The sequence below is a fragment of the Sus scrofa genome, chromosome 2, assembly GCF_000003025.6.
Source record: "Sus scrofa isolate TJ Tabasco breed Duroc chromosome 2, Sscrofa11.1, whole genome shotgun sequence".
Classification (NCBI taxonomy): domain Eukaryota; kingdom Metazoa; phylum Chordata; class Mammalia; order Artiodactyla; family Suidae; genus Sus; species Sus scrofa.
This window is the reverse complement of record NC_010444.4, coordinates 75,806,919-75,834,866: the sequence shown is the minus strand read 5'-3', so window position 1 is coordinate 75,834,866 and position 27,948 is coordinate 75,806,919. Positions and strand designations below refer to the sequence as shown.

General features: G+C 44.3%; 1 protein-coding gene across 2 annotated transcripts; it reads left to right on the top strand.

Annotated features, from left to right (window-relative positions):
- On the top strand, positions 1 to 27,061 carry LOC110259371 (zinc finger protein 555-like). 2 transcript variants are annotated; one of them, XM_021084173.1, is made up of 6 exons: positions 1 to 138; positions 4,401 to 5,297; positions 7,272 to 7,355; positions 20,356 to 20,482; positions 20,909 to 21,092; positions 21,841 to 27,061. In XM_021084173.1, exons 4-6 carry the CDS (start codon positions 20,449 to 20,451, stop codon positions 23,420 to 23,422), a joined length of 1,800 nt encoding a protein of 599 aa, XP_020939832.1. In that variant the 5' UTR covers positions 1 to 138; positions 4,401 to 5,297; positions 7,272 to 7,355; positions 20,356 to 20,448; the 3' UTR covers positions 23,423 to 27,061. The 2 variants fall into 2 exon arrangements, with proteins under 2 accessions (XP_020939832.1, XP_020939831.1); XM_021084172.1 differs by lacking the exon at positions 7,272 to 7,355.

Sequence of the window (27,948 nt, the reverse complement as noted above, 5' to 3'; positions counted from 1 at the left end):
CATCTGATTATGTGTGGTTTTCTGCCTGCTGCCATTTCACTTGGTACTTCTGGGATCATTTTCACAATAAGAAACAGAGGAGCCCAAGGGATTTCAAGTTTCATCAATTAGTTGAGGAGGACTGTGGACACTGAGATGGTAAGGATACAATGCAGTAGGTCTTGGGACGTGGAGAGGTGAAATGACCTTGGGAAAAGCCTACTGTGAGATGTACTTGCCAGAGTGTGGATGTGTGTCATCATTACCAACATTTATGGGGTGTTTACTATAATTCCAACACCAGTCTAGCCTCTGTATGTGTTTCCTCATTTTACCTTTTCAACAAACCCCAGGAGATAGGGGTTTTTACAGAAGGGGACACAGAAATAAGGTATCTTGGAGTTCCCGTCGTGGCGCAGTGGTTAACGAATCCGACTAGGAACCGTGAGGTTGCGGGTTCGGTCCCTGCCCTTGCTCAGTGGGTTAACAGTCCGGCGTTGCTGTGAGCTGTGGTGTAGGTTGCAGACGCGGCTCGGATCCTGCGTTGCTGTGGCTCTGGCGTAGGCCGGTGGCTACAGCTCCGATTCAACCCCTAGCCTGGGAACCTCCATATGCCGCGGGAGCGGCCCAAGAAATAGCAACAACAACAACAACAAAAGACAAAAAAAGACAAAAGACAAAAAAAAAAAAAAAAAAAAGAAAGAAATAAGGTATCTTACCCAAATTCAGCCAACCAGAAAGTAGGGGGATCTGTATTTGAACTTGAGCAACCTATACCAGGCCACTGCCACATTTATAAGTAAGGATATAAGGTGTTTTCCAAACTGTCCCTTGAAAGTCACCACTGGAGTTCCCACTGTGGCTCAGCAGCAATGAACCCGACTAGTATCCATGAGGACTCGGGTTGGATCCCTGGCCTTGCTCAGTGGGTTAAGGATCCATCATTGCTGCAAGCCGAGGCATAGGTTGCAGATATGGCTTGGAACTGGCGCTGCTGTGGCTGTGGCATAGGCTGGCAGCTCTGATTGGACCCCTAGCCCAGGAACTTCCATATGCCACGGTGTGGCAAAAAAAAAAAAAAAAAGAAGAAGAAAAGGGATTCTCTAAACTTCTGGGTGTTTAATATCCTTCTCCTCCTTTTTTTTTTTCCCCATGATGGAGGTATGTGGAAGTCCTAGGGATCAAACCCATGCCACAGGAAGTTCCTTTTTGGCTCAGTGGGTTAAGGATCCAGCGTGTTCACTGCTGTGGGTCTAGTTATAACTGTGGCGCTGGTTGAATGCCTGGCCCATGGGAACTTCCAGTTGCCCTGGGTGAGGCCAAAAAGGCAAAAACAAAAACCTGCACCACAGCAGCAACCTGAGACTCAGCAGTAACAATGCTGGATTGTTAACCCAGTGAGCCACCAGGGAACTCCTGCAACACAATTTCTAGTCAGAACATCATCTGTTCAAAAAAAGTGCTATATTTCAAACACAAAGATGCAAAGATGTTCTATGAGCATCATCAGGTCACTCCGAGATGTACTGAGTGGGAGCAGAGCTGTGTTGAAGGAGCACATGGCAAGTTCAAATTTTCCTTGTGAAAGAAGTTGAGAATAGGAGTTATGTGTACCACTTACTAAGCTATTGTCTCTCTGCTTCAGACCCACTATAGGAGTTTCCTGCTGCTGCTATGACAAATGACCACATATTTAGTGACTGGAAAAAGCTAGGTTGGTTTTTTTTTTTTTCTTAAAGTATAGTTGATTTACAATGTTGTGCCAATTTGTACTATACAGAAAAGTGACCCAGGCATACATATATATATACCTTCCCTTCCTTCCTTTCCTCCCTCCCTCCCTCCTGCCTTCTTTTTCTTTTTGTCTTTTAGGGCCACACCCATGGCATATGGAGGTTCCCAGGCTAGGGGTTGAATTAGAGCTGTAGCCGCCAGCCTACGGCACAGTCACAGCAATGCCAGATCTGAGCTAGGTCTGTGACCTACACCACAGCTCATGGCAATGCCATGAGTGAGGCCAGGGACTCAATGGCATTTTGCTCAATGGCAATGCCCACTGAGTGAGGCCAGGGACTGAACCTGCGTCCTCATGGATGCTAGTCGGATTTGTTTCTGCTGAGCCATGACGGAAACTCCTTCTTTTTTTCTTTTTAAGGCTGTACCTGTGGCATATGGAAGTTCCCAAGTTAGGGGTCAAATTGGAGCTGTAGCTGCCAGCCTACACCACAGCCACAGAAACACTGGATCCAAGCCGCATCTGCAACCTAGCCACACCTTGCAGCAACTTGAGATCCTTAATTCACTAAGAGAGGCCAGGGATCAAACCTGCATCCTCACAGACCGTGGTGGGTTCTTAACCCACTGAGCCACAGCGGGAACTCCTATACATTCCCTTTGTCATATTATTTTACATCATGGTCTATCCCAAGAGACTGGGTATAGTTCCCTGTGCTGTACAGTAGGGCCTCATTGCTTATATATTTAAGTGGTAATAGTTTGCATTTGCTAACCTCAAACTCCCCATCCACAGCTAGTTTATCCTTATCAGAGTCCTGGAGGTCAGAAGCCCATGTTCAAGGTATGGGCAGGACTGGTTCCTCTGGAGGCTCCAGCAGAGTTTGTTCACACCTTTTCCAGCTCTGGAGGTACCACATCCCTAGCTCGAGACCCCTTCCTCCATCCTCACAACCAGGGGGTCAGCATTTCCCATCTCTCTGCCTTTGACCCTCCTGCCTCCCTCTTGGGAGGATCTTGTGATGACACTGGGTTCCCAGGGAATCCAGGACCATCCCCATCTCAGGGGCCTTCACCGAATTCCACCTGCAAAGTCTCTTTAGACATTCATGAGTTCCAGTAATTAGGATGTGGATATCTTTGGGAACTTTTATCTGCTGGCCGCAGCTATCATTCAATACTTTGCTTCGTGATATGAGTAGAAATGTTGCAAACCATGATTCTGCTTTGCCAGCAGCTTGTGCTGATTGGAGGGAGGATGGAAGACAGGAGGAGAGGGATTGGAGGATGTCTCTGTTACCTTGGTGCTTGAATAACATCCCTGCGTGGCCTCAACACCTTGCCTCGCCCTCCCCTCCCTCAGAAAGCCACATGCTACTCTGCTCTCGTGGCAATGGATGTTTTGTGGAGGTCAGAAACCAGTCTCCATTTTTCCACCTTAAGAAATGAAATGACATTCTTTATGTGTGATGCTCACAAGATAGATCTCTGAGTACATAATGGCAACAGGCAGGAGTGCTTGAGGTCTATGACAGGACCCAGTCTTAGGCAGACCTCGAAATTCCATGCTGATTTATTGAAACTTGGCATTCATTATTAATATCTATCTATCTATCTAATTTTTTTTGCTTTTTATGGTTGCCCCTGCAGCATATGGAGGTTCCCAGGCTAGGGGTCAAATCGGAGCTGCAGCCACTAGCCTACACCACAGCCACAGCAATGCCAGATCTGAGCTGCATTTGCAACCTACACCACAGCTCACGGCAATACTGGATCCTTAACCCACTGAGCAAGGCCAGGGATTGAACCTGCATTCTTGTGAATGCTAGTCAGATTGGTTTCTGCTGAGCCACGATGGGAACTCCCATATTTTTAAAAGTATATATTTTTTAATAGTTTATAAAGCCAGCAAGTAATTTATTTTTGCCTTGATTTTTTTTTTTTTTCTTTTTTGGCTGCACCCATGGCATATGGAAATTCCCAAGCCAGGGATCGAATCTGAGTGGAACCTGTGATCTATGTCACAGCTGCAGCAATGCTGGGTGCCATAGTAGAAATTCCATTGCTTTTTACATGTTAATCAAACACATTTTTATGAAAGCACCTAAACATTTTTGGAAACATTAAAAAAGCATTTCTTTCTTTCTTTTTTTTTTTTTGGCTGTGCCCGGGGCGGGGATCAAACCCACAGCACAGCTGTAAGCAAAGCCATAACAGTGACAACACTGGATTCTTAACCCACTGAGCCAGGAGGGAACTCTAAAAAAGAAATGTAAAAAATTCTGTAATTAAAATGACAAGTGCTAGCAGAGTTTGGGCGTCCACTTAATGTCAAGTGAGAGAATGTTTTCTAAGAGAAGCAGGCATATTAAATATATTTGGTGTTTGGCCCCCATCTATTAAGAGTATTAAGAATTTTCAGGTCCATTCCAAATTTATATAAGCTTTTTTGTTGTTTGATATCAGTTAATAGAGGAATTCAGTTGCCTCTGGGATATCACCGCTTTTTAGAAAAATAAAACCTTTAAAAATATGGTGACAAAATAGATAAAAAAATTAACCATCTTAATTTTAAAATATACATTTCAGTGGCATTAAGTACATTCATATTGTTATGCACTATGAGACCCTTTTCATTTTGAAAATTCTCTGGCTAAAAACCTGATCAAACATAAATTTCTTTGCAGCATAAAACGCACACCTGAGGACTCTGACATCTCACACCTGTGGCTGTGATGACACTAGTTCAGCAGAGAGGCTGGGGTCTCAGATCCACCTCCCACAGGGGGAAAAAGTCCCCAGGGCAGAGTTGCTGATCCCTAGTCCCAGCAGTCGGGGCGCTGCCTTCTCGTGTCAAGGTTACAAGTCAAGAATCGAGCTAGGCCGGACTTGCCGACAGTGACATCACGAGCATCTTCGTTCTTAATCGAAGGGCACGTTTCCACGGTGACCTCACCCACATGGCTGACTCCTGACCCCGGAGGTCACCAGGTCACTCCACCACCCCCTACCCCTCGTCCCGTTCAGTCCCGGCACGGAACAGGAACAGAGGGTGCTTCACGTGCAAAGTGAATCAGGACTCCCCGTTCCTGAGGACTCAGGGCTGGTGGCCAAGGGGCAGGTTCTGCGCCGAGCTATCTCTGGGGTTACGGGTCGGCAATAGATCCATGAGGCCAGTCACTCAATGATCAGAAGGCGTGCCTGCGGCGCAATCTGGCAAAAAAAAACACAAAAAACCGGGCGGGGCTCGGAGAACTGTCCAATTGGGGGCGCTAGGGGAGGGTCTCGGGAAACTGTGCAATCAGAGCCCCCGGCAGTAGTAATGCTCGAGGTCCTGCCCAATCAGGTCAGCGGGACGCGGAGCAGCTTCTACTCAGGAGCCCGGTGGATGTTGAGTGCCAAGAAGACCATCCAATCAGAGCTGGGGCCGGGAGCGCTTCCAGTCCAGGTGCAGGTCGTTTTCGGCCGGTCGTGGCGCTCTTGCGCACCTGCCCCGCGGGGCCTCAGGTGTTTGTTCCCCATCGCTCTCACCTGCCCAGGCCCTAGGGAGGACGCCCGGGAGATCCTGGAGCAAGGCGGAGATGGTGAGTGCGTGAGGTCGGGGCTTGAGACTAGGAGGGGCTGGGTCGAACCGGCCAGAACTGGCTAGAAGCGGTTGCGGGTGGGGTCCCAGCGTCCCGTCCAGTTTCTGCGCGGGAGTCTGGGGTCTCAGGACTGCCTGGGTGGCCCAGATGCGCACAACCGCCCTCTGCTTGGGGATCTGGGAACCTCAGCCCCTGGTCGTTTCCTCCCTGCCTGCAGCCTGCGGGGGCGGGTGAGGAGTCTGCGGGGACCTACTTGGGGGCCCTGCGCTGGTAAGGGTCTCCTGGTATGCCCTAGGTCCTGAGTGACTCCCATCCCAGTTCTCATTCCCTAGAGGGACACGACTGGTCGATTAACCAGATGCCGGTGCTGAGGAGGAAAGACAGAAATGTTTCCTGCCCCCGGGGTCTCACAGGTGAAGGGAGAAAAACAAAGGTCAAAGGAAGCCCACCCTGGGGTAAGGCAGCACGCCTCACCGTCCCCCCTTCCTCAGCAAAATGCACTGGCTACAGCCAGTGTCCTTTGTTCAGCGAGCACTTCAGGGAGTAGTGGGGGAGGGGTGCTCCACGTGGTAGCGTGACTGCACCTGACCCTTGTAGTTATTAACACAGACCTTTGTGTTCCAGTTCAACACTGCCCCTTCCTGGGTTTGTCACCTTGAAAAGATGTATTCACTTACTGGAACCTCAGCTTTCCAGCAGATGTAAAATACATTTAATTAATACAGCAGGGGAGTTCCCGTCGTGGCGCAGTGGTTAACGAATCTGACTAGGAACCATGAGGTTGCGGGTTCGGTCCCTGCCCTTGCTCAGTGGGTTAACGATCCGGCGTTGCCGTGAGCTGTGGTGTAGGTTGCAGACGCGGCTCGGATCCCGCGTTGCTGTGGCTCTGGCGTAGGCCGGTGGCTACAGCTCCGATTCAACCCCTAGCCTGGGAACCTCCATATGCCGTGGGAGCGGCCCAAGAAATAGCAACAACAACAACAACAACAAAAAAAAGACAAAAAGACAAAAAAAAAAAAAAAAAATACAGCAGGAAACAGTATTTTCAAAAGAATGAGTTTCAGAAGAAAAAGTCTTACATTCCACTTGTTAAACATTCATTTAAAATCTCCCCCAGTCTGCAGTAAGTTTCTCAAGACTGTTCCTATGGATGATAAACAGAATTCCAGGACTTAGCCTCCAGAATTCTGGGGGGAAAGCATGTCAAAGAAATAGAGAAATTCTCCTTTCCTGTACAGCTGCAGAGAAGTGAATATAGTGCCACAAAGCGTGGTAGGTGAAATTGGTGAGTGTTAAAGATTCACCAGAAATATCAGTGACTTAATTTGTGACAGTAGATAATAACTGTTGTTTCTTATTATCTGCAATACAGTTTGCTTAAATCTGCAGTAAGTTGATAGTTGTCCATGGAAGAGGTGGAAATACAAGCTTCCTGATAACCACTGGTTGTTCTCTGTATTTTTGCGTCACTAGTTTATTTTTGAGATTCCATATACAAGTGATATCATACAGTATTTGTCTTTGGCTTGTTTTACTTAGCATAATGCCAAGTCCATTGATGTTGTTGCAAATGGCATCATTTTATTCTCTTTTATGGCTGAGTAGTATTCCATTGTGTACATGTACCACATCTTCTTTATCTGTTCATCTGTTGATGGACACTTAGGTTGCTTCCATGTCTTGGCAGTTGTAAATAGTGCTGCAGGGAACATTTGGGTGCAGGTATCTTTTTTTTTTCCTTTCTTTTTTGGCGGCATATGGAGTTCCTGGGTCAAGGATCAGATCTGAGCTGCAGCCTAAGCCAAAGCTGTGGCAACACTGGATCCTTAACCCACTGTGCTGGGCCAGGGATGGAACATGTGTCCCAGCGCTCCCAAGATGGGGCCCATTCTGTTGTGCCATAGCAGGAACTCTGTGCAGGTTATCTCTTTGAATTAGTGTTGCTGTTTTTTTTTTTTTTTTTTTTTTTTCCAGATATATACCTGTTTGTCCTGTGCCATGTATTGAAGTATCTGTCATTTCTGCCTGCCTCCAAGTGGCTGCCCTGTCGTGAATCAGGTCTCTCATAAACACAGGCCTGCCTGGGGCTCTGTTCCTTTCTGTAGACCTAGGTCCATTGTGTCAGGAATGCTCTTGCCTTAAAATCCTTGCTGTGTGTGGCTATAAATAAATTAAATCATGTCACAGGCCAGTGGGTTTCCATTCCTCTGAGAGTCTAAGACACGGCAAAATCTAGTCTTCTGTGGACTTTAATTCATGCCTCTTGTAAGGTCGAATACAAGTGAAAAATAATAGGCTTAATTCTCCTTGTTGAAAATAAGGGAAGAGGAGTTCCCGTCGTGGCGCAGAGGTTAACGAATCCGACGAGGAACCATGAGGTTGCGGGTTCAGTCCCTGGCCCCTGCTCAGTGGGTTAAGGATCCAGCGTTGCCGTGAGCTGTGGTGTAGGTCACAGATGTGGCTCGGATCTGGTGTTGCTGTGGCTGTGGTGTAGGCTGGCAGCTACAGCTCCAATTAGATCCCTAGCCTGGGAACCTCCATATCCTGAGGTTGCAGGCTGAAAAGACAAAAAGAAAAAAAAAAATAAGGGAAGAGACTTCCTCTTGTTTCCTGTTTTTAGAGCATTTAGAGAACTTGTTAAATTCTTTGTGCTGTTTCTTTGACATGCATGTAAATCTTTCTAAAAGCTAAATAAACTTTTGGCACCTTTAGTACCCAGGAATGCCTTTCTCAAGGACCTTGACCTGTCTTTTTGAAATGTCATCACCCAGGAAGATAGAGCCCCCATAACCCAGTTTCTGCGGAAGGGTAGGAGCCTAAGTTGGGCGGATGCCTCTTGTCATAAAGAAGTTAATTTTTCCTTTGGATAAAGGCAATTAGCTAACACAGGTGGTCACCCCAACTAAATAAATTTAGGAAGAATTATGGGTAACAAATGGTGCTATCAAGTCCTCTTACCTGACTAGCTTTGTTCGAGAACAGATATGCAAAGGGTTGATCTGCCTGGTTCTATGAAGAGTGAGGTGTCTTACAGTCCTTGTAATCTCTTAGATTGTAATAAGTATCACATTCTGGCTTAATGCTGATTCGATAATGGAATTGTTTTCTTTCTCTTCTAAAAAAAATCCTTGTTGTGTGATGGGCATGTTCCCATCTGGTTCTGCAGAATATTTTGGCTGTTTTTGAACATTTGTTCTTAATAGGTTTGTGAAGTTAGTATGTCAAGTCCTAAAAAACATACCTGGTTTGGGAATTTAATGAATTTTGTAAAGACTATAGGTCATCTTGGGGAGTTTGATATTGAGGTCTTTTTAAGAACATGTGCCATCCTTTCATTTATTTCATTTTGCTTTGTTATTATTCTGGATTTTTATTTTTTGTCTTTCTAGGGCCGTACCCACGGCATATGGAAGTTCCCAGGCTAGGAGTCACATCAGAGCTGTGGCTGCTGGCCTATACCACAGCCACAGCAACACCAGATATGAGCCTCTCTAGTCTGTGACCTACATCACAGTTCATGGCAATATCAGGTCCTTAACCCACTGAGTGAAGTTACGGATCAAACCCAAGTCCTCATGGGTACTAGTTGGGTTTGTTTCTGCTGAGCCACAATGGCAATTGCCTGAAATTTATTTTTATATTGAGTTTTATCCTGGAATCTTTTTCAGAATCTTTTCTGTGATCATATTTTTGTCCTGTTGGTTTCCTACATGTACAGCTGTTTGAGTTAAGCATTAAAACCAGTATTTCTGGAGTTCCTGCTCTGGCACAGTGGGTTAAGAATCTGGCTGCGGGGAGTTCCCGTTGTGACTCAGTGGTTAACGAATCTGACTAGGAACCATGAGGTTGCAGGTTCGATCCCTGGCCTTGCTCAGTGGGTTAAGGATCTGGTGTTGCCGTGAGCTGTGGTGTGGGTTGCAGACGTGTCTCGGATCCTGCGTTGCTGTGGCTCTGGTGTAGGCCAGTAGCTACAGCTCTAATTAGACCCCTAGCCTGGGAACCTCCATATGCTGCAGGAGCATCACTAGGAAAGGCAAAAAGACAAAAACAAAAAACAAACAAACAAAAAACAAAAAAGAATCTGGCTGCAGTGGCTTGGGTTGCTGTGGAGATGTGGGTTCAATGCCTGGCACAGTGGGTTTAAAGAATCTGGTGTTGCTGCAGCTGCCGTGTCTGTCACAGCAATGGGTTGGATTCAGTCCCTGGCCTTGGAGCTTCCATATGCCGCAGATGCAGCCATTAACAAAATGGCAAGGGTTTTGTTTTCTGTATTGCACATTTGTTCATTTTCTGGATTGGAGAGCTAGTATAATGTTGACTAATAGTGGGAGCAGGAGTTCCCATTGTGGCACAGCGGAATGGAATCCGACTAGTATCCATGAGGATACAAGTTTGATCCCTGGCCTCGCTTAGTGTGTTAAGGATCAACAATGCCATGAGCTGTGGTGTAGGTTGCAGACATGGCTGGGATCCCATGTTGCTGTGACTGTGACATAGGCCAGCAGCTGTAGCTCTGATTTGACCCCTAGCCTGGGAACTTCCATATGCCATGTGTTTGGCCATGAAAAAGAAAGAAAAAGGAAAAAAAAAAAGTGAGATCAACTGGCCATACTTCATTTGTACATAATTGTCTTAGAGAAAACACTGAACTTTTACTGTTTATATATTCCTTGTTCTTTTTTGAATATTCTTTTATAAATTTTCCGTTATTTGGTCATGCACATTATCATATATCTCCCAATGGTAGGAGTTTTTTTACTATATGACTACTGAATATTATAAAATGCCTTTCAGCAACTCTGAGATAATTATAGGTAAATCGTATGAGTCGACTTTAGAGTTTTCTATTGTATGATACAACATCAGTGTGAGAAAGTGCACATGATGTATGTACAATTGATGGCAATATTAAAAAAAACCCTTTGTGTAATGAAACTCAGCCCTAAATGTAGAACAAGCTTTTATGCCAGATCTGAAATGAACCCCAGCCCCCTCCCCCTCCAAATATAACCGATATGTTGAATATACTAAATTATGTGAATGTATGTATAATTATGCATGTATATAATTGTATATTCATATATATTTTATATTATTATTTTTTTCTTTTTATGATTGCACCTACGGCATATGGAAGTTCCCAGGCTAGGGGTGAATGGGAGCTGCAGCTAAGGCCTACAACACAGCCACGGCAACACTAGATCTGAGCTGCATCTGTGACCTACACTGCAGCTTGTGGCAGTGCCAGATCCTTAACTCACTGAGTGAGGCCAGGGATTGAACATGCATCCTCACAGACACTGTGTTTTGTCCTTAACCCTCAGAGCTGCAACGGGAACTCCTACATATATATTTTAGATTTTTAGGTATCATTTTGCAGTCTTAGCTCAAATGATTATTTTACTGTTGTCCTTTACTCTGCCCTGCAGCCATTCATTCCAGTATATGTGTATTGATATCAGCATATACACACACACAAACACCTGAAAAATCTCTCTCTCTGTATATATATATATATATATGTATCTCCCACTCCATATCCCTTCACTCTGCCGCATTTTCCTCAGTACTTATATTTAATTTGTTTGTTTTCCTCCAAAACAATTTAAGATCCATATTGTTCAGAAGTTTTGTTTGCTTAGTGCTGTAGTCCTAGTGCCTGCAAGATCTATAACCTAAATAAATTTTCCTAAATGAAATAGCCAGGTGTTAGCTCTCCAAAGTATTCTTGCCTGAGACACAGAGCTTGGCCTCTCCCTAGTGCCCGGGAGAAGACAAGCTTATCTCCTCATCACAGTGGGAGATATCACACACTAGGGGAACAACTGTGAGTGTGTGAAGGAAGGGCAGGTGTGCCAAGATGGTGTGATGTCATCACTGTTCTTCATTGCCTCTGCTGTGGACTACTTTTAATAATGTCTGCCTCACAGAGTTACTATAAGGACATATGAGCTAATGTGTGTGAAGCTCCCTGTAAGTCTTTCTCTGTAACCAGGGTGCTCAGTGGCACATTTAAAAAATGAACATTGTAAAGAGTGTTACAGGTATTTGATGGTTTCAAGCTAGGTATGTTGAGAGTCCCTGTTGTAGTCAGCTGGGACACCGTAGTAAAAATCCCCCAGTCCGGGTGGCTTATACGCAGTGGACATTTATCCTCACAGTTCTGGAGGCTGGAAGTCCATGACCAAGGCACCAGCAGATTCAGTGTTAGGTCAGGGCCTACTTCATAGGTGGCCCTCTTCTTGATGGGTCCACACCCAGCAGAAGGGTCAGGGAGCTCTCTGGGGTCCTTTTTTTTTTTTTTTTTTTTTTACTTTTTTCAATTCGATTTTAATTTTATATTGGAGTATAGTCAGTTTATAATGTTGTGTTAGCTTCAGGTGTACTGCATAGTGAATCAGTCATACGTAGACATATATCCATTCTTTTTCAGCTTCTTTTCCCATGTAGTTTATTACAGAATATTGAGTAGAGTTCCCTGTGCTATACAGTATGTCCTTGCTGATTATTTAATCTTTTTTTTTTTTTAATTTTTTTGTCTTTTGTTCTTTTAGGGCTGCACCCACAGCATATGGAGGTTCCCAGGCTAGGGGTTTAATTGGAGCTGTTGCCTCCGGCCTCCACCAGAGCCACAGCAATGCCAGATCCGAGCCACGTCTGTGACCTACACCACAACTCACGGCAATGCCAGATACTTAATCCACTGAGCAAGGCCGGGGATCAAACCCACAACTTCATGGTTCCTAGTCGGATTCATTTCCACTGTGCCACGACGGGAACACCCTTGATTATTTTATATGTAGTAATATATATATATTAATCCCCAACTCCTAATTTATTCCTCACCCCCATTTTTTCTCTACGGTAACAGTAAGTTTGCTTTCTGAGTCTGTTTCTGTTTTGTAAATAGGTTCATGTGTATTATTATTATTATTATTTGCCACACCCACAGCATGCAGAAGTTCCTGGGCCAGTGATCAAACCCATACCACAGCAGTGACCCAAGTCATATCAGTGACAGTACCGGATCTTAACTATTAGGGCACCAGGGAATGCCAATGTATCATTATTTTAGATTCCACGTATGTGATATCATATGGTTTTTGTCTTTCTGTGTCTGGCTTTCTTCACTTAGTATGATAGTCTCTAGGTCCCTCCATGTTGCTGCTAATGACATTATTTCATTCCTTTTTATGGCTGAATGGTATTCCATTGTATATATGTTCCACATCTTAATCCATTCATCTATGGACATTTAGGCTGTTTGCATGTCTCAGCTATTGTGAATAGTGCTGCAGTGAATATAGGGGTGCATGTATCTTTTCCAGTTACGGTTTTCTCTGGGTAGATGCCCAGGAGTGGATTGCAGGATTGTCTTGTAGTTCTGCATTTAGTCTTTTAAGGAACCTCCATACAACTCCATTGTTGTTGTACCAATTTACATTCCCACCAACAGTGTAGGAGGGTTCCCTTTTTTCCACACCCTCTCCAACATTGATTGTTTGTAGACTTTTTTGATGATGGCCATTCTAACTGATGTGAGGTGATACCTCATTGCAGTTTTGATTTGCATTTCTTTAATAATTAGGGATGTTGAGCATTTTTTCCTGTGCTTTTTGGCCATCTGTATGTCTTTGGAGAAACCTCTTATTTAGCTCTTCTGCCCATTTTTCAACTGAATTGTTTTTTTTTGTTTTGTTTTGTTTTTTTCTTTCTAAGAGTTTTATAGTATCCGGTCTTACATTTAGGTCTTTAATCCATTTTGAATTTATATTTGTGTATGGTGTTAGAGAATGTTCTAATTTCTTTCTTTTACATGTAATCATACACTTTTCCAGCACTGCTTGTTCTGGGGTCTTTTTTTGCCCATGCCTGTGGCACATGGAAGTTCCTGGGTCAAGGATCAAACCCATGCCATGGTAGTGATAATGCTGGATCCTTAACCCACTGAGCCACCAGGGAACTCCTCTGGGGTCTTTTGTATAAGGGCACTAATCATTCCTAGACACCCTCAAAAGGCCCCATCTCCGAACACTATCTCATTGGGAATCAGATTGTAACATGAGTTTGGGGGGAGGGCACAAACCCTCAGTCTGTAGCAGTCCCCAAGCCCACCCTAGGTTTGGGGGTTCACCAGGAGGCCTCCCAGGCTTCAGTGAGTAGTTATGTTTGGGGCTGTGATTTCTGTCCCTAAGAACAAAGTGAATTCAACAGAGAGAAAGGTGCCCAGGCAGATTACGAAGAGACCAGGTGCAGAATGCTGAGGGTCCCCTCCTGCAAAATCATGCAGGCAAGCTTCATTCCTCCAGCAGCCCTGGTGACAGCACAGATGAAGTGCTCTGTTAGCAGGGTTTTATGGGGGGGCTGGTCATGTAGATGTCCCCTGATGAGCCAGAACCAAGATTCCAGAGGCCTAGAAGGACGACTTGGCCTTGAGCATAAACTGTATTATTTGCATAAAAAAGGTAGAGGAACCACTGCTGTCAGAGAGGTGAGACCTCTCCCCAAATCTGAGTTCCAGACACCAAGGGGGACCTGCCTCTCATATGGGGCTTTATAAGGAGAGGGACTTTACACCCAGGCTTCTCTGTGCTGTCAGTCCCCTCGGCCTTTGGACGGACATCTTCCCAGCAAATTTATTATCAGTAGGACTATAGCAGTGGAGGGAGACCAACCTGCAGTATCTATTTCCCTTCCGCCCTTTGGGGTCCTGGACAAAGCCAGTTCAAATAAGTCCCATTAACCATGGGGAGCTTAGAAAGCTACTTGGCTACAGGCTCAAGAGTTCTGCATAGCGCGTGCGTACCTACATGAGTATGTGTGTACCCTGTACTCTCTTCCCTGGTCTCGGGTTATCAGTTCCCAGACAGCACAGCTCAAGCAGGAAGCTTGATCACCTGAGTGCCTCCCAGGGATGTGACAGTGTCCAGATGGGTTGCATACCTGAGAAGAGCAGCAGAAGGCACAAGTGGTCCTGGGCGGGGCAGAGCCTACGGTGGGCGGGGTCAGTGCGGGGCAGCTGGGCTGATAGCTGCGGTAGAGTGGGGGCACCGTTGCTTCAGTTTTGTTACCCACATGCTCTAGTTGATGGACCTAAGCCTGTGGACGGCCTTCAAGGCCATCTGCCTGGAAAGCGACAGTTCTGAAGTTCAGCCATTGCCTGACTGCAGGTCCCATCGCAGATCATGCCCTCTCTCGGGTGACTGTAAGGGAGTCAAAGGTGGCCAGCCTCTGTGAGGTTTCCCTAGTTAGGGACAAGTGCTCCTCGTGGTGGGGTTGGATGCCTGCCCTCAGGTCAGCACAGCCTGGGAGACCTGAGCAGCCCAGTGGGCACACTGTTGGGTTTGAACCTACAGTCAAGTTCAGGCAGTTAGGATTTGAGTTTAGAATTCTGTAAAACCTAAGGGGCTTCCCACAGCAGCAAAGCCCAAACCCTGCCAGGTCAGACAGCTGTGTTCTCAGAGCAAGTAGCAGCTCTGAGATGGTCCCAAGCCTTTTTGTCTGTCTGCCTTAGAGCCCAGCTGAACCTCTGCTGGTCAGTGGGCAGCCTCTGAGGGTCATCGTAAGAGTCTGCCTGCAAACTGAACACTTTTACCTAAAATTCCAAAAGTAGGGAGCTCCTATTGTGGCACAGTGGTGACGAATCCGACTAGTATCCATGAGGTCTTGGGTTCAGTCCCTGGCCTTGCTTAGTGGGTTAAGGATCCAGCACCGCCATGAGCTGTAGTATAGATTGCAGGCACAGCTTGGATCTGGCGTAGCTGTAGCTGTGGAGCGGGCGACAGCTACAGCTCTGATTTGACCTCTAGCCTAGGAACTTCCATATGCCTTGGGTATGGCCCTAAAAAGCTAAAATAAATAAATAAATAAATAAAATTATTAAAGTAGATCTCTACTTGGAGATGGGCTGTGTTGGAGTTCTAGCTCTGGTGCAGTGGGATCGGGAGCATCCCTGCAGCACCAGGATATAGTTTCAATATCCAGCCTGGTACGGTGGGTTAAAGGATCCAGCGTTGCTGCGGCTGTGGTAAAGGTTGCAACTCCAACTTTGATCTGGTCCCTGGCCAAGGAACTCCATATGCTCTGGGGTGGCTGAAAAAGAAAGAAAAAAAAGGGAGAGAGGTTGCTTGCCTTTTCATTTTGTTTCCCTCTTTTTTTGAACCACCAGTAGGTAAAAGTCAGTAAAAAACCATTTATGGGAGTTCCTGTCGTGGCGCAATGGTTAATGAATCCGACTAGGAACCATGAGGTTGCAGGTTCGTCCCTGGCCTTGCTCAGTGAGTTGGGGATCTGGTGTTGGGGATCGTGAGCTGTGGTGTAGGTTGCAGACCCAGCTCGGATCCCACGTTGCTGTGGCTCTGGCATAGGCCAGTGGCTACAGCTCCGATTCGACCCCTAGCCTCCATATGCCGCGGGAAGTGGCCCTAGAAAAGGCAAAAAGACAAAAAAAAAAAAAAAAAGAAAACCATTTATGGAGAACTAAACTTGTTTCTAATACTTAGAGTTCATGGCCAACTCCCGCACCAGATGCAAATAGCGGGGAGGCTGGGTCTCACTTTTTCTTTGCACTCACTGGGATGATCCCTCAGGCATTTACAAAATTACAGATACTGTTTGTATCAGTTTTTATCATACAGTCAGGTGCAATAAGTAGCCATAAAACAAAACCGTTTTAAGTAAAAAAAAAAAATCCCTTCCCCTTTTTTCTCATTGCAGTCAGACCCTGTGTTCTTCTTCAAGGAATGCCATATAAGAAATTACCATAGTGTGGGTGGCTTAGAAATGTGTTTGTTCTGTTTGTTCTCTCACAATTCTGGAGGCTGCAAGTTCCAAATCAAGGTCTTGGTAGGGTCCCTCAGAATCCTCTAGGTTTCCTGGGCCTTCCCTGGTGGTCTGGTGGTTAAGACTTGGTGCTTTCACTGTGGTGGCCTGGGTTTAGTCCCTGGTCTGGGAACAGATCCAACATCAAGCTGCAGTCATATCACTTCTGGTGGCCCCAGGCATTCCTGTGCTTGTGGCAGCATGAGTTGAGCCTCTGCATCTCTCTTCACATCACTGCCTTCCCTATGCACCTCTGTCTTGGCATTTTCCTCCTGTAATAAGGACACCAGTCTCAGGATGAGGGCCCACCCTAATGACCTCATCTTAACTCGATCACATCTGCAAAGATCCTATTTCCAAGTAAGGTCACATTTCTTGGTAAGAGGGTTTAGGATTTCAACATATTTGTGGGGGCAGGACTTCATTTAACCCATAACAAGTCCCTTGTAGTAAGTTCAGTATTTACGGAGGGTGTCACAGCTGCCAGGGAGGATCCTGGCTGGCACAGGTGGGGTTGGGGGTGGGGGAGGGCAGGCGGCTGCAGCTGCCAGCAGACAGGTTGAAGAAAAGGTGGAGTTTCCCATGTAAAGGATTACATTTAAAATAGATAAGCAATGAGGACCTATTGTACAGTACAGGGAACTATGTCCAGTCTCCTGGGATAGACCATGATGGAAAATAATATAAGAAAGGAAATGTATATATATGTATGACTGAGTCACTTTGCTGTACAGCCGAAATTGGCACATTGTAAACCAACTGTACTTTAATAATAAAAAATAAAAAAAAAAAAAGAAAAGCTGGGAGTTCCCATCATGGCGCAGTGGAAACGAATCCTACTAGGAACCATGAGGTTGTGGTTTCCATCCCTGGCCTTGCTCAGTGGGTTGAGGATCCGGCATTGCCATGAGCTGTGGTGTGGGTCGCAGATGTGGCTTGGATCCTGTGTTGCTGTGTCTGGTGTAGGCCAGCAGCTGTAGCTGTGATTGGACCCCTAACCTGGGATCTACTATGTGCTGCCAGTGCAGCCCTAAAAAGCAAAAAAAAAAAAAAAAAGCTGGAGTTTCCCCTTCTGTTTGTTTGAAATTTTGCTTCAGCTCTAGGAACTGATTTAACTTTTCCTCTCCCCATGCAGTGCCATCTTTTAACATGTTTTCCCATGCAAAGCTCGCTTTGGGGAACTTGGCCTTTTCTTCTGCCTGGATGGAGGCGAGAATCAAAGGCATTACCAGCCCTGGACTTTGTTTCCTCACTTGAGCAGCATGACCACAGGCAGCTGGTGTGTCTGGTGAGCCAGCCCACCTGGAGTTGGAACTCTAACTTTTACCTCCATCAACTTCTAACCTTGCAACTGACAGCAGCTCAGCTGCCCTTTCATCCCCCAGGTGACTCCACAGCCACTGGGGCACCAAAGGTTCACCCTCCTCTCCCTCTTCACCCTTCCACTTCCCAGATGGCGCTTCTGCCATATTTTAGTGAGTCAGGGTTGCAAATCCCACGTCTAATGTGTCTGGTGTCCCCAAGACCACTCCTAGGTCCTGTTAGGAGGACCCATGTGACTCAGCTCATAGTTGTATTCACGACCGTGGTTTGTTAAAAAGACACACAGTGAAATCAACAAAGGGAAAAGACACATGAAGAGAAGTTGGAAGGAAAGCAGGTGAAAGCTTTCAAGAGTCCTTTCTCTGGGGAATCATACCTGACATGCCAGATAGCCCCAGCAGTGCATTGTGACAGCATGTCTGTGAGGGAGGCTCATTAGGGACAGTGCCTGGGAGCTTTACTGACAGCTGATACGGTACATGTCAGCATGTATGCCAAGCCCAGATTCTCAGAAGCAAGGAGGTGCTCAGCATTCTCAGTGTTGTCTGCATAATCAGGTTAGAGACGGTAATGAGGGTGATGTGAAACCCTCTAAAACTAAAGTTCCCAGGAGTTCCTGTTGTGGCTCAGAGGTAATGAACCTGACTAGTATCCATGAGGATGCAGGTTCAATCTCTGGCTTCACTCAGTGGACTAAGGGATCAGGTGTTGCCATGAGCTGTGGTGTGGTTGCAGCTGCAGCTCTGATTCAATCTCTAGCCGGAGATCTTCCATATGCTGTAGGTGTGGCCCTAAAAAAAAAAATAATTTAAGGTTCCCAGTCACCAGCCAAGGCCACCCTTGCCAGCAAATGTTACTAAGGATAAAGTTAAGGCTTGCAATATCTATTCCTTAACTGTACACTAGGTAGGAAAACTTATTAGAAGAAACTCTACCGGTAACTGTACTGCAACAACTCACCTGGGTTGTAAGACTCACCTGACTCAGGGAGTTCCTGTTGTTCCTTGTACAATAGGGATATTCCTATTAGGCTTCTGCTCTGTTGAATGGCTACTCAATTCTGGCATCACAATTATTGCATGAGGAGTTCCTGCTGTCACAGCAAGTTAAGGATCCAGTGCTGTCTCTGAAGAGGCTTGAGTTCAGCCCCTGGCCCAGGAACTTCATAGGCTGTGGGTGTGGCCAAATAAAAAAATGGTTGCATGAGAGTGTTTTCTTTCTCCAGCTCTTGGATGTAAGTGGGTTGATGAACTCTCACTTTTTTTTTTTTTTTTTTTTTTTTTTGGTCTTTTTGCCATTTCTTGGGCCGCTCCTGCAGCATATGGAGGTTCCCAGGCTAGGGGTCCAATTGGAGCTGTAGCCACCGGCCTACGCCAGAGCCACAGCAATGTGGGATCCGAGCCGCGTCTGCAACCTACACCACAGCTCACGGCAACACCGGATCGTTAACCCACTGAGCAAGGCCAGGGATCGAACCCGCAACTTCATGGTTCCTGGTCGGATTTGTTAACCACTGCGCCATAACGAGAACTCCTTGATGAACTCTGTTAAAAATGGCTTAAGGGGGAGTTCCCGTCGTGGCGCAGTGGTTAACGAATCTGACTAGGAACCATGAGGTTGCGGGTTCGGTCCCTGCCCTTGCTCAGTGGGTTAACGATCCGGTGTTGCTGTGAGCTGTGGTGTAGGTTGCAGACGCGGCTCGGATCCCACATTGCTGTGGCTCTGGCGTAGGCCGTACAGCTCCGATTCAACCCCTAGCCTGGGAACCTCCATATGCCGAGGGAGCGGCCCAAGAAATAGCAACAACAACAACAACAACAAAAGACAAAAAAAGACAAAAGACAAAAAAAAAAAAAAATGGATTAAGGGAGGCATGTACCTCAGTGGTTCCTGTACTCAGGGGTTGGCCTGACATGCCCTTGTGCCCAGCAGGGGAGGGACAGGGACAGGAAGGAAGTTGAGAGTGCAGCCTCTAGGATGGTTTGTAAAGAACCATTGTCTCCTGGAATTTGAGGCAAGGGAGTGTTTCCTTTGTAGGAAGGCACTGTTGAATCCTTTATGTATTTTTAAATTATTTTTATTGAGGTATAGTTGATTTACAATGTTGTGTTTCTGCTGTACAGCAAAGTAATCCAATTACACACACACACACACACACACACACACACACACTCTTTTCTAAAATACTTTTTCTGGAGTTCCCATTGTGCAGCAGAAACAAATCCAACTAGGAACCATGAGGTTGTGGGTTCAGTCCCTGGACTCGCTCACTGGGTTAAGGATCTGGCATTGCCGGCTTCAATAGAAATGTTTCAGTCAGCTAGTTGGACTGTCCCTATGGTCTGGAGTTTTTTAAGACAGTATGACCAGCTGGCCCTTTCAGCAGGTTGGGTTCATACAGGCCCACTGACCTCTCATATTTGATGAAGGGAGGAGAAGGAAAGTTTCCAGTCCTTCACTGTGTTTTTATTACTTAAAATCTCATCCAGGTGACATTGGGCTTCATGTGTTTATGGTGTGAGACAGGAGGAGCTGAAATTGCTTGTATCATGAAGGATTGATGGGTCTTAAAATACAAATATTGTTTCATTGGTATAGCATTTTTTTCATTTCTGCAGTGTGGTCTGAACCCTTTGGTTAGAGAAGAATAAAACTTGAGGTGGTCATAGTAAAAATGTAGAAACTTGTTCTCTTTAGTGTACTAGTGCTGTTAACTCTTTGAAGACATGGGTAAGAGGTGTAGTGAGTAAGTGGTAGATAGACATTAGGTCACCACAGTAAGAGGTGTGACGACTGAGTGGTAGATAGACATTAGGTGACCACAGAATCATGTTTGAAGGTCCTCTGCTTGGGTCCAGTTGCCCAGTGCTGTGAGTCTCATACTTCTCCTGTGCATATCTTGGGTGTTTTTTAGGATTCAGTGGTTTTTGAGGATGTGGCCGTGGACTTCACCCTGGAGGAGTGGGCTTTGCTGGATTCTGCTCAGAGGGAGCTCTACAGAGAAGTGATGCTAGAAAACTTCAGAAACCTGGCCTCAGTGGGTAAGAATGACATCGTTCCTTCACTTAGTCTTTTAGAGACAAGCATTTCTGGCACATCACTATTCCAAGATTTGGAATGCAAAAAGGGAATTTGTTAACAAGACAGACATGGTCCCAGCCATCATAGAACTAGAATCTAATAGTTTCTCTCCATAAGAATGAAAATGTTAAGTGTTAAATTGAATTCTTACTGTAAAGAAAGCTCCCTTAGTATCATTAGTGGATATAAGTTTCATGGGGCCTTCGGGCCAAGTGAGGTCTGTTTTTGAACCTTGTGAGAATTTTATTGTGTTTATTGCAGTGCTTACCATCTTGACCCCTTGTATTTTTTACTGATGAAATCTTGACACAGCTAAACTCCTTGGTGCCTTTTTTGACTAACAAATACCTTCTTTCTTGTAAGTTTAGTTCCATTTTTGCTTTCAGATGATGAAACTCAGTTTAAGGCCATTGGGTCAGTTTCTCAGCAGGATGTTTATGGGAATAAAATATCCAGGAAACATAACATACCAAAGTTCACTGGAAATGATTCCTGGGCCTCTGTCCTAGGAAAAATTTGGGAAGAGCTCAACCTTGAAGATCAGCACACAAACCAGAGGAGACATCCAAGGTAAGTCTCACTCATGAGAGAAGGCAGCATTCCGGGAGAGAATCTTAGTATGTTATGAAGTTTAAAAAGCAAGCAAACAAAACACACATAAGCCTAGATCGAATTTGTTCATTCATTGGGATTTTCATGAAGATTTTTTTTCTTTAAATGTGACATTGATGTTGAGTGTTAGAAACAATCAGCAGGAGAGCCTATGTTTAAGAAACATTGTTTTTGTAATGGTTGTGGTTGAGCTTCTTCCATGTTATTGAGTTCATTCCACTTTAAAAGAAGTCAGATAAGAAAGAAAACCTAGGAGTTCCCGTCGTGGCGCAGTGGTTAACGAATCCAACTAAGAACCATGGGGTTGCGGGTTCGATCCCTGCCCTTGCTCAGTGGGTTAAGGATCCGGCGTTGCCGTGAGCTGTGGTGTAGGTTGCAGACGCGGCTTGGATCCTGCTTTGCTGTGGCTCTGGCATAGGCTGGCAGCTACAGCTCCGATTAGACCCCTAGCCTGGGAAACTCCATATGCCGCGAGAGTGGCCCAAGAAATGGCAAAAAGACAAAAAAGAAAAGAAAAGAAAGAAAGAAAACCTAGTCCCCATGCTATACAGTGGGGGGAAAAATTATGTTGGGGAAATACCAATTAAAAAAAAAAAATCTGCACATTAACTGAAATTGGAGAAAGTCTAATCTTTGTACTTACTGATAAATATTAATAAGTCATTAGTAATCAAACTGCTGATAACATGCTTCTCATTTTTAACAGAAATCATGTGGTGGAGAGACTCTGTGAGAGTAATGGTCAATGTGGGGAAAGCTTCAGTCCAATTCCAGATCTTAATCTGTACCAGAAAATTCTTAATGGAGTAAAATGGTGTGAAGCTCATGCAGATGGAAAAGCCTTCAGGCACCATTTACCCCTCAAGAGTCACCACACTGCTCACACTAGACACAAACCATATCAATGTCAGGAATGTGGGAAGGTCTACAATTGTCGTTCACACCTAAGGAAGCATGTGAGAAGCCACAGTGGAGAGAGAACCTACACCTGTAAATTATGTGGAAAAACCTTTCCTCGTACTTATTCCCTCAACCGGCATATAAGGATTCATACTGCCAAGAAAACCTATAAATGTCAGCAATGTGGGAAAGCCTTCATTGATTTTTCAAGTCTTACTAGTCATGAGAGAACTCACACTGGAGAGAAGCCATATAAATGTAAGGATTGTGGAAAAGCTTTTAGTTATTCCTCAACTTTTCGAAGACATATGATAACACACACTGGAGAGAAGCCCTATAAGTGTACAGAATGTGGGGAAGCCTTTAGCTATTCCTCAACTTTTCGGAGACACATGATATCCCACACTGGGGAGACACCACATAAATGTAAGGAATGTGGGGAAGCTTTCAGTTATTCATCAGCTTTTCGAAGGCACATGATAACACACACTGGAGAGAAACCCTATGAATGTAAACAGTGTGGGAAAACCTTCATTTATCTCCAGTCCTTTCGAAGACATGAAAGGATTCACACCGGAGAGAAGCCCTATGAATGCAAGCAATGTGGAAAAACCTTCATTTATCCCCAGTCATTTCGAAGACACGAAAGGACGCATGGTGGAGAAAAACCCTATGAATGTGACCAGTGTGGGAAGGCATTCAGCCACCCCTCATCCTTTCGGGGACATATGAGAGTGCACACTGGAGAGAAACCTTATCAGTGTGGTCAGTGTGGGAAAACTTTCAACTGGCCCATATCCTTACGAAAACATATGAGGACACATGCTAAAGAGAAACCCTATGAATGTAAACAGTGTGGAAAAGCCTTCAATTTGTCTGCCTGCTTTCGAGAACATGTGAGAATGCAGCCGGGAGACAGATCATATGAGTGCAAGTTATGTGGGAAAGCTTTCTATTGCCACATCTCCTTACAAAAGCACATGAGAAGGCACACTGCAGAGAAACTTTATGAGTGCAAGCAGTGTGGGAAAGCCTTCAGTTGGCCTGAACTTTTGCAACAGCATGTGAGAACACACACTGCCGAGAAACCTTACGAGTGTAAGGAATGTGGTAAAGTCTTCAAATGGCCATCATCTTTACCAATACATATGAGAATGCACACAGGAGAGAAACCATATGAATGTAAGCAGTGTGGGAAGGCCTTCAGTTGTTCCTCCTCCTTAAGAAGGCATGTGAGAACACATGCTACAGGAAACCACTACATATGTAATGTGGGAAATCCTCCTGCAAATGAACTCATGCACAGTGCTTCAGAAAATTCACATCAGGAGAGAGGTCTTATAAAAATTGTAAATCTGCCATTGCCCTTAGGAGTATCTCATCGTTAAAATGTACACATAGGGAGTGTATTTCCAGTTCTTTTGCAAATAAACATTTAATTTTATTTTTATTTTTTATTTTTTTGGTCTTTAGGTCCACACTCATGTCATGTGGAAGTTTCCAGGCTAGGGAATCAGAGCTGCAGCTTCCAGCCTAATCCACAGCCACAGCAGTGCTGGATCTGAGCCTGTCCATGGCCTACATCATAGCTCATGGCAATGCCAGATCCTTAACCTACTGAGCAAGGCCAGGGATCAAACCCACATCCTCGTGGATCCTAGTCAGGATTGTTAACCACTGAGCCACAAAGGGAACTCCCTTTTGCAAATAAACATTTAGATGAAAATTGTCAAAGTACCCTTTTAGCTCTAGTACATAAATTTTGCAGGTAGTGGTTTCCTTCTATTTTAAGAAATAAAACATTTAGCTTTACAGTTCGTTGGATTCATGGGTGGTTTGAAATTTATTATTATTATATTTTTTAAAATTTTATCTTATTTTTTCTTTTTCAGCCACACCCATGGCATGTGGAAGTTCCTAGGCCAGGGATTGAATCTGATGTATAATTGTAACCTATGCCACAACTGCAGCAGTGCTGGATCCTTAACCCACTGCACTGGGGATTGAACCAGTGGCTCAGTAGAGACAAACTGGATCATTAAATACCCACAGTGGGAACTCCTTGAAGTGTACTTTTAATGTGTAATTAGTTTTAATATCTTAGTTCTTTAAATTGTTCTTAAGAGGTTATTGGAACAATGACACTGATATTTGTTGGGATTTTCTTACTGGCTTAGTGTGGCACATACTGGACAATTCACCCATTATGTGTTTTCTACCATGGTATTGAGAAAGAGTATTTGTTTATTTTAGGCCAGAGGAGCCTCATTCACACACATAGTTGGCAGAAATTTGTAATGCAGAGTTTTGTGAAGTTCATAGTCTCATGTGAATTGTTATTTTCAGCTTTTTTTTTTTTTTTTTTTTTGGCTTTATGGGGCTGCACCTGCAGCATATGGAGGTTCCCAGGCTAGGGGCCAAATTGGAGCTACAGCTGCTGACCTACACCACAGCCACAGCAATGCAGGATCCAAGCTGCGTCTACGACCTGCACCACAACTCACAGCAACTCGGGATCCTTAACCCACTGAGCGAGGCCAGGGATCAAACCCACAACCTCATGGTTCCTAGTTGGATTCATTTCCGCTGTGCCACGGCAGAAAGTCCTGCCCTTTGCTTTGTACTGGCTTGTGACTGGGAATTGAACAGTAGGATTAAATGGAAGAGACACTTGTGATGCAACCATGAGATAGATAAACAGAGTTCTGGATTGTGTTGTCAGCATGGGTAATGGTGGGAACCGTATTTCCCAGAATCGCTTCCTTTTATGATTCTGTGTTCTGATTTACTGGTAGCCTATTGGCATGTGATTTGGAAGGTAGAAGTGAAGCCATTGCTAAGTTTCTGGGGCCACATTAAAGTATGATAGAAAGATGCTTAGGGGCTTCTTGGAAGCTTTCAGTCCATTTACCTGATTGTTGGCCTTACCAATCAAGAGTACCATCAGGAGTTCCCATCATGGCGCAGTGGTTAACGAATCCGACTAGGAACCATGAAGTTGTGGGTTCGATCCCTGGCCTTGCCCAGTGGGTTAAGGATCCGGCGTTGCCGTGAGCTGTGGTGTAGGTTGCAGACGCGGCTTGGATCCTGAGTTGCTGTGGCTCTGGCGTAGGCTGGTGGCTACAGCTCTGATTCAACCCCTAGCCTGGGAATCTCCATATGCCACAGGAGCGGCCCAAGAAATGGCAAAAAGACAAAAAAAAAAAAAAAAAAAAAAAAAAAAAAAAAAAAAAAAAAAAGAGTACCATCAAAAGAAATGCCAAGTATTTGATTTCTGTTTTTCTCAGAGTTGTAGGCTTACATAAATATCTCCAAGAGCTCAGTGTCAAGGATGCATTTTAGGGTCAGGTACTCACAGTTTGGATTTTCCTTCAGACCTCTAATTCAGACTCATGGTTAGTGATCAATCCCTAATGCTATGATGGTGTCTGCTCTTCTCTGGATGTTAATATTTTCTTTAAGGTCTAATTTATAAAGAGAACTCTTTGTAAACTTTTCATGGCTCTCTGATCCTAATTCTACCACAAAAGCTACAAAGTTGCAGCAGAACAAAACAACATATGGAACTTTGTTAATCTAATGTTCTGAGTCCTTCTATGTGAGAACTGATGCCTTCCTGATAAATTTGGGGAGATGTCTTGTTAGAGTTGAATGCAGTTCCTTGATACGGGTTTAATTATTATATTTGATTATGACTCATAAAAACAATGTTTTATTTTCAAGTGCAATCTTCTGTATGTATTTCTTTTCATTTTTTCTAGGGCCCCACCTGTGGCATAGAGAGATTCCCAGGCTAGGGGTCCAATTGGAGCTGTGGCTGCCGGCCTACACCACAGCCACAGCAACAGCAACGCGGGATCTGAGCTGCATCTGCGATCTACACCGCAGTGCATGGCAACACTGGATCCTTAACCCACTGAGCGAGGCCAGGGATCAAACCTGCAATCTCATGGTTCCTAGTCAGATTTGTTAACCACTGCGCCATGATGGGAACTCCTGTATGTATTCCTTAGAAATTTTTTAAATTGTGTTTTCAAGTCATTTGTATACAAACAGTATTAGTTTCCTAGGCCTACTATAACCAAGTACTACAACTGGGTGGCTTAGGACAACAGGAATTTTTGTCTCATAGTTCTGGAAGCAAGAGACCATGCTGCCTTTAAAAGTGCCAGAAAAGGATCTGTTCCGGCACTCCTGTCTTCTGTATTTTGTTCACTGGCTTGTGGCAAGCATAAGTAATCTTCATGTGGCATTCTACCTGTGCATGCCTATCTCTTCACGTGGCATTTCTTTTTAAGAACACCATACCTATTGGTTAGAGCCCATCCCATTCCAGTATGACCTCATCTAATTTATATCTGCAACAACTCTGTTTTAAGGTCATGTTCTGAGGTACTGAGATTTCAACATGGATTTTGGGGGAACACAGTTCAACACATAACACTAACAAATATTCTCTTTCATTTACTGAGCATATATTAAAATATGCCATTGCAGTTATGGATCCCAAATCAACTCTGTTAATTTAAGTATTGTACATTATGAGTCATTATTAGCATGTATATACAAGTTAAGGCCGTTTGTCATGTAAACATTTTTAAAAAATTTTTACATACTTGAACATTTATCATTAAATGGATTGCTTATTCATTGTTAATAATAAAAGCTTAAATAGTATTTTGTCAGTGCTCTCTAGCCCCAAACCACCAAGACCACACTGTTTGATCAAACTGGGTATAGTGAGTTAAAGCAGTTTGAATGCACATATAGTGGGTTGTATCAGTCAGGGCTTGTTTAAAAGAATGTATTTTCAGGTTTGGGCTTGTGTTTGCTAAGTTTAGAAAGCGTAAATAATTGAGTTTAGCTAAAACGAATTGGTAGAGCAGCAGTCTGTCATATTATGGAGAAAAGGGGACTGTTTCATCATTTCTGTGATTTGGAGGTAAGCAAACCTAAAGAACATAAAGTATCAACTTGAGTAACATGTAATATAAAATAAAATATATTTGTCATCCTTGAAAAGGAAACTTTTTTTTTTGTCTTTTTGTCTTTTTCGGGGCACACCCACAGCATATGGAGGTTCCCAGGCTAGGGATCCAGTCAGAGCTGTAGTCACCGGCCTACACCACGGCCACAGCAATGTGGGATCCTACCCGTGTCTGTGATCTACACCACAGCTCACGGCAATGCCAGATCCTTAACCCACTGAGCGGGGCCAGGGATCAAACCTGTGTCCTTATGGATGCCAGTCAGATTCGTTAACCGCTGAGCCACTACAGGAACTCCAAAAAAGAAGCATTTTTAATATTTGATAGGAGGAAAGGGGGGAAGCTTTTCATTTTAATGATCTACAAAGCTCCAAAAGCCCATTTTACCTTTTACAAGTATCATTTCCATTTCTGTAGACTTTCAGCACCAGCCAGGAGGAGAAAAAGTAAAATGTAACACCTTGGTGTTTTATTAAAGAGCAGATGAGAAATAGTCTATGTTTTCAAATAAGTTACATGCTAACAAATATCAGTCTCTGTTTTTCCTTTGCTGAAAAAATATTAAAATACTGCAACTATGAGGTGTCAGATCAACTTTGTAACTTTGTAAATTTAAGCATTATACATTTTGAGTCAGTATTACCGGGTGCATACAGGTTTAGGCATTTTTCTTTCTAGTAAATTTTATTTCTCATATTGTTATGATTTTATCAATGTAATTATTCATAACAGTAAAAAATAATAGTTTTATCAGTTTAATTACCAAATGAGTCAAGCAAAGGATATAAAAAGATCCTATTGAGAAAACAAACTTTATTGAATAATACCAAAGCAGAATTAAGTAAAATATATACCATGATAAGGGAGGAGTAAGGAATACAGAATGAATGAAAGTAACGGCCTCAGTAAATGAGGATATCAGCATT

Coding starts and splice junctions, on each gene's coding strand:
- LOC110259371 (XM_021084172.1), top strand. Junction 20,483..20,908: donor CAGAAACCTGGCCTCAGTGG/GTAAGAATGACA, acceptor TTTTGCTTTCAG/ATGATGAAACTCAGTTTAAG. Junction 21,093..21,840: donor AACCAGAGGAGACATCCAAG/GTAAGTCTCACT, acceptor CATTTTTAACAG/AAATCATGTGGTGGAGAGAC.